This window comes from Eubalaena glacialis, chromosome 13 (genome assembly GCF_028564815.1).
Source record: "Eubalaena glacialis isolate mEubGla1 chromosome 13, mEubGla1.1.hap2.+ XY, whole genome shotgun sequence".
NCBI lineage: Eukaryota > Metazoa > Chordata > Mammalia > Artiodactyla > Balaenidae > Eubalaena > Eubalaena glacialis.
Genome location: NC_083728.1, coordinates 79,148,138 through 79,154,205, shown reverse-complemented (window position 1 = coordinate 79,154,205; position 6,068 = coordinate 79,148,138). Strand labels below are relative to the sequence as shown.

The window sequence follows — 6,068 nt, the reverse complement described above, 5'->3', positions numbered from 1 at the left end:
TTTCCTTTTGCCCTCCCTACCAGGACCCCACTGTCCTCTGGGGCCTGCCAGAGCACAATCTGGTGTGTTCCTTTCCTTGGCAACAGCAAGCACAGCTGGCAGACAGTACTTCTAACCTGACTCAGGTTCAGGAATCAGGCGGCTTGGAAAGTTGCCTACTCTGGTGACCTACACCTCCGCAACCTGTGACTGCTGGGAAGGGAAGAGTCAGAACTGAGGCCTAAAGCTGGGCCAACCCGGGCCTTCAATATTGTCTGGGAGCCGGAAACATTTGGTAAATGAAATAAATGAAAGGTCTTTGCACAAACTGCCCAAGTCATCCCCACTCCCACCAAATCTAATGTGCAAGCGACTCGGAGCCAATTCTATTCCTGGTCTGCCAGGCTGTGAGGACAGAGACTGGAACATGAACTAGTTAAACCCAAGGGCCCAGGGGACCTGAATGGGGGCAGAAACAAAGGCTCACCTGCCCTGCCCACTCATGGGGCCCAAGAGGGCATTCAAAATGTGAACTTTAATAACAAACAGCAGGTCAGAGTGGGGGTTCCCCAGGAACAAGAATGACGGAGCTGGTGCTGGAGACCCCAAGGGTCCCCACTTCATCCCCTCTAAGGCCTGGAGGCGGGGAAGCAGTGGACCCCATCGAGGAGGGGAGGTGCCTGGCCCCACGTAAGTTCATCTGCTTGGGGCCCTAAGACCCGAGATGCAGCAGTGTGTGGAGCAGGGTGGCACCCTGCTGGGCCCGGAAGGTCCTGCCAGGGTGTGTGGCCCAGCCAGGGCAGGCAAGCAGGCCAAGGGCTGCAGGGTCAGATGCGGAAGCTTTCCTCCCGGCCGTCGATGTGACGGAGCCGCAGGTAGACGTCCGTGCCAATGCCCTGTAGGGACTGCAGCCGAAGGGAACCACCGAGGTACTCCGCGTAGGCCCGCGATGTGGGCAGCCCGAAGCCAAAGCTGGGGGTGGGCAAGGGGACAGAACACGGGCTTCAGAGGCTTGAGTCTCCTGGGGCCCCCCCGCCCCTCCATTCTGGCCAGGTGGGGCCTCACCCATGCATGGGTCCCGACTGGCCGCCACTGTGCAGGTCCAGGTGGCCGAAGAGGGGGCTGATCCGGGGGTCCTGGGTGCTGGCCTCAGCCGTAGTGAAGTGGTAGTCCATAACCCGATCCAGGTCTTTGTGAGCGATTCCCCCGCCCCGGTCTGAAATCCTGGCAGGATGACGACGACAGGGGTTTGGCTCAGCTTTGGTGGGGCTCACTACCTCCCCAAGCAGACAGTGCTAAGTCGGCCTTCCTGTCGCTTCCACGCAGATGTGGAATGTGGTCACCTAGACTCTTGGGCCTTGTTTTTTTAAGCTATGTTTCTCCACCCTCACCTCTGCCACTAACTGCTTATACCTTCTCATAGGACTTGACATTTATTCTCAGCCCAGCACTGCAGACTGTTTATTTCTGACTCCTTCCCCACTCTGGGCCCCTCAGCTGCTGACACGGACAGGGCCCTGGGGCCCACAGCTGGCCCCAGATCCACTCATGTCCAGCTCATGGCAATCTCAGGACTGGAGAATATCTTGTCCAACCAGAAACTAAATCTCAGACTGGGGCAGGTACTGGCTTGAAATCATCCAGCAAATCAGAAACAGTGCCCAGAACCCCCATGTATCCCACCCCAACTCCCACCCAGGGCAAACCTGATGACGAGATCGATATCATTGTTGGCGATGGTGATGACCACATCTGGGACATTGTAGGGAGTGTCTAGGTGACTCTCCATTGTGGCTCTATGCAGGGGAAAAAGACCAGTAGGTGGTGGTGCCCCAGCCTCACCCCAGTTCCTGTCTGCCCCCTTCCAATATATCCAGCAGCCCACCTCATGGCATTCTTGAGCAGCTCGGGCAGGATGTAGTCCAGCGGCATCGGGATGAAGGGGAAACGGGCAGCCACATGTCCATTGATGCGGACTCGGGGGGCGTTGCCATACTTGTGTTCACACAGGCGTCTGCGGAAAGGAGCAAGGGTTCAGACCTCAACCAGTGGTTCTCAACTGGAGGTGATTCTGTCCCCACCCTCCCAGGGAAATTTTGCAATCTCTAGCGACATTTTGGCTGTCACAGCTGGAGAGTATTACTGGCATCAAGTGAGAAGCCGGGGACCCTTCTGAACATACTAACAAGCACAGGCCAGCCCCTCACAAAAAAGAATGATCTGGCCCAAAACGTTAACAGTGTCACAGTTGAAAAACCCTGCCCTGGACCATGCCCTGGGCAACGGATCAGACCCAAACCTTCCCTGCCCGAAGACGTCACCCCCTTAGCCATTCTAGCCTCACCTGGCAAAGTCCACCCACTTTTCAATAATCTTCTTTGGTGAGAGGCGAGTGCAGATGATGCCAACAAAGTCGGGCTGGCAGAAGAAAGAAGGTCAGGACCAGGGATCACCTCCACCCACACCGTGACCACCAAAAGCTTGCAAACTCTAGACTACGGAAGCAGCCCCAAGGCTCTCCCCAGGTCCTTGGCCCGGGTCCCCAACCCATGGGGGCTCCTGGCTCAGTCCCCTCTGTCCCACTTGACATTCCCAGGTAGGTCTCAGGTCCCCGCGCCCCACCTTGTCCTCATGTAGCGCCAGATGATGTGTAGCCAACATGCGGATCCCAAGCCTTGAAGTCAACGTCTTGTCTAAGAAGTAGCGGACGAGCTTCTCATCCTGTAAAGAGTAGGGGCTCAGAAACCCTGTGCCTGGGACTTCCCTGGTGGCGCAGTGGTTTAGAATCTTCCTGCTAACGCAGGGGACATGGGTTCGATCCCTGGTCTGGGAAGATCCCACATGCCATGGAGCAACAAAGCCTGTGTGCCACAGCTACTGAACCTACACTCTAGAGCCCGCGAGCCACAACTACTGAGCCCATGCACCACAACTACTGAGCCTGCGTGCCACAACTACTGAAGCCTGCTCACCTAGAGCCCGTGCTCCGCAACAAGAGAAGCCACCGCAATGAGAAGCCCGTGCACCACAACAAAGAGTAGCCCCCGCTCGCCGCAACCAGAGAAAGCCCGCGCGCAGCAACAAAGACCCAATGCAGCCAAAAATAAATAAACAAAAAATAAAAATAAAAACAAAAACAAAAAATGTTAAAAAAAAAAAAAAGAAACCCTGTGCCCTTCCCAGGCCCTCCCAACAGGCCTGGGCCCCCATTGCGCTGCCCCTGACCTCTATGTGCTTCCGGCTCTCACGCAGGCCCTCAGCTAAGAGGGTCACCACATCCTTGTGGTCGTCCAACAGCTGTCGCACCAGCTGGCAGTATTGGGCATCGTCCGCCTGGTCCTTGATCTGCAGGCCACAGAGTCATGAGCTTGGATGGTCCAGCCCTGACTTCTCAGCCCCTCACCCTGCCCTGGCCCAGCCCTCACCGGAGGGAAGTCTGTCAGCTTCTGGAAGGCACGGATGTACAGCTCGTGCTGCAAGGAAGAGGTGTGGGAATTCACAGGGATACTCTGGGCACCAGGTAGAGAACAGCCACCCGTGCCCACCTATGGGGATTGCCATCCACCCCAATTCATTTGGTTCAAACCCCATCATGGCCTTTCAAGCCTCCATGAAGGCTTGGGTCCGAGTCCTCTGTGGCCCTGAAACCTTTTGGCAGGTAAGTCTCTACCACTCCGATTCCGTCTCCCCATTTGCCCCATGGGCGGTGGGCACACTGATCTAAGGTCCTCTCTACTAGGGAAACCGACGCCCCCTTGAGGCCACCTTACCACGTGCAGTATGGTGGGGTTGCAGCCAATGATGAAAGGAAGGCTGCGGAAGCCCTTGATACGGTGAGCGATCCTCACTGGCAACTCCTGCTGCAAGTACCGGGCACTTTTCTAGAAGAAAGAGAGGAAGGAAGTTAGGGTCAGGGCCTGAGTGGCTGGGTCAGAGCTCCAGGGACCAAGAGAAAAATAGGGCCAGGAATCTTACCAGAAGGTGACTGCCATCCTGAGAGCGGCCTGAATAGAGCATCATGGTCGGAGTGAGACGGACTGAGGGCTGGAGGGGCAGAGGGCCCTTGAGCACTGGATCTCTGACACCCTGCCCCCATCATATTAGCTCCACCCCTTCCCTGGACACCCACTCCAGCTCTGGACCCAGGCCTCACCGCCCTAGCTGCACACCTTCTCCGCTGCCACATCGATGGCCGACTGGTTGTAAAAGGAGGTGACTGTCTTGGAGCGCTCCCGTGCCATCTCCACGTGGTGGGTATCGGTGGCTGATGTGGAGCGGGCCCGGAGAGAGAGTGCGGGCCCCAAGAGAGGCCAGAGTGCTGGCCCGCCCCGGGGTCCGCTCCCCAGCACGGAAGCCAGTATCATCGTTTTGCTCTTTTGTCGAACTGGGCGGCCACTAGGGCTGAGGACCGGTTAGATGGAGGCGACCCCAAAACGGGGCAGGAAGGGTGTGGGTGGGCAGGGGCACTTCTCTGACTTCAGGGGTGACAGCCGGTCGAGGATGCTGACAAGCTCAGCCTCCAGGAGCAGCTCCCATCTATAAAGGCGGAGGAAGGGGGAGTTGTAAGGCTCTGAATCCAGGCGCACTATCTTTCCACGTGAGCACTGTTTAGTCAGATTTGGACAATCTCTGCCCACCCCTTCAACCACTTCCCCAAGCACACACAGGCCGAGCCTGGATAACCTTGCTTTCCGGGGCTGCTATTCTTCAATCTGATGTTCTATCTGGTAGTCTGGAGGGAAGGGGATCCTTAGACCCATCCAGCGCGAAAACCTCAACCCCCGCTCCCTCTGATCCCGGGCACCCTCGTTCAGGGGGCGGGGCTGACCCCTAATCCGGCGCCTTCGGACCCCGGCCGGTGTCTGGCCTGCGTACCTGCGGCACACAGAATTGTGCACCCCAGGGTCGGCTGCGTTGAAGTAGCGGCTCGGGAGTCCCCGTCTGGTTCCCTCCCTCCACAGGGTCACTTGGTTCGGCCCGGATCTTCCCCATATGGTAGATGTCAGTCCCCCAGCCCCCCAACCCCAGTCCACGCGCGCTCCAACAATCCAGAGCAAGGGCGGAGGCGGCGGGCGCGCGCTGCGAAGCCTTCGCGGCACGGTCTGAGCGGGTCGCTCCACTTACCTCGGGGCCAGGGCCGGAGTCCGAGAGGAACGGCCCAAAAGTCCACCGGCCGGGCTGGCCGAGCCGCTGGCGCCCTCTGCCGCCGTGACGTCACGTGGGCTATGGGCGCCCGGTGCCTCCTGGGAGTTGTAGTTTGGAGCGGAGGACTCGCAACTCGCGCCAGCCCATCGTGGCTGTGTCTCTGCTCCCAGGTCCCCAAATAAATAGCACAGCTCTCTCCACAGGGCTCCCGGAGTTATCTGGTCTCTCTGGGCCTCTGTCTTCTGCTCTATAAAATAGGCTCTCTGGAAAAGAAATGCGAGAGGGCGAGAAGACCCTTAGATGCAAAGTGCACAGACCAAACCCTACCTGGATTCCTCCCCTGAGGTCCCGTCCTTCTCCCTTCTAGCTCTTGACTCATTTGTGGGAAACCAGACTGCCTGGTTTAACCCCCAGCTCAGCCACTTACCATCTGGGGCAAGTTACTTAAACTACTCAATACTTCAATTCCCGTATTGGTAAAATGAGGTTGTACCAACCTTGGGGTTGTGTGGTCACATTAATTTATATATGTAAAGTGCCCAGAATAGTGCCAAGCATGGAATTAACACTCTACTAGGTATTATTATTATTAATATTATTACTATTATTGTTACCGAGTCCAAGCTCGCTCTGCTCGCCGCACGACAGGCCATCGGAGACGAGGTGTTGGGTACGCAATTCGGCAGACTGAGAAGATGGCAGACTAAAGTCTCAAAATAACCAACTTATCGGGGTTTGGATGCCAGTTTCTTTTATAGCACAGAGAGGGGGAGGAGATGAGGAAGTAAAGTAAAAAGGCCAAAAGTTTTGCAAATATCACCTGGAATGGCCAGCCTCGGGGAGGGGATGTGTTAATTTCTTCTTTCTTATAGTCATCCACAGGCGGACAGGGTCCGGATGTTTCCCTGAACAAAGGCACTTTGATTCAACATTCAGGCAGAAGG

At 56.8% G+C, this 6,068-nt stretch overlaps 1 protein-coding gene across 3 annotated transcripts; it reads right to left on the bottom strand.

Annotated features, from left to right (window-relative positions):
* Positions 1-495: 495 nt before the first annotated feature.
* Positions 496-5,211, bottom strand: BCKDK (branched chain keto acid dehydrogenase kinase). 3 transcript variants are annotated; one of them, XM_061209189.1, is made up of 12 exons: positions 5,104-5,211; positions 4,149-4,515; positions 3,955-4,023; positions 3,750-3,860; positions 3,405-3,452; positions 3,205-3,324; positions 2,602-2,700; positions 2,324-2,397; positions 1,865-1,993; positions 1,686-1,775; positions 1,045-1,203; positions 496-951 (listed from the first exon to the last, which is right to left on the bottom strand). In XM_061209189.1, exons 2-12 carry the CDS (start codon positions 4,341-4,343, stop codon positions 807-809), a joined length of 1,239 nt encoding a protein of 412 aa, XP_061065172.1. In that variant the 5' UTR covers positions 4,344-4,515; positions 5,104-5,211; the 3' UTR covers positions 496-806. The 3 variants fall into 3 exon arrangements, with proteins under 3 accessions (XP_061065172.1, XP_061065173.1, XP_061065174.1); XM_061209190.1 differs by lacking the exon at positions 3,405-3,452; XM_061209191.1 differs by lacking the exon at positions 3,955-4,023.
* Between the last annotated feature and the right edge of the window lie 857 nt (positions 5,212-6,068).

Bases quoted from the DNA above. Each gene is read 5' to 3' on its own strand.
- BCKDK (XM_061209189.1), bottom strand. From the start codon at position 4,343: ATGATACTGGCTTCCGTGCTGGGGAGCGGACCCCGGGGCGGGCCAGCA. The intron at 2,701-3,204 runs GTCAGGGGCAGC...TACTCTTTACAG, and splicing joins AGAGCCGGAAGCACATAGAG to GATGAGAAGCTCGTCCGCTA. The intron at 1,994-2,323 runs GTGAGGCTAGAA...TCCTTTCCGCAG, and splicing joins AAGTGGGTGGACTTTGCCAG to ACGCCTGTGTGAACACAAGT.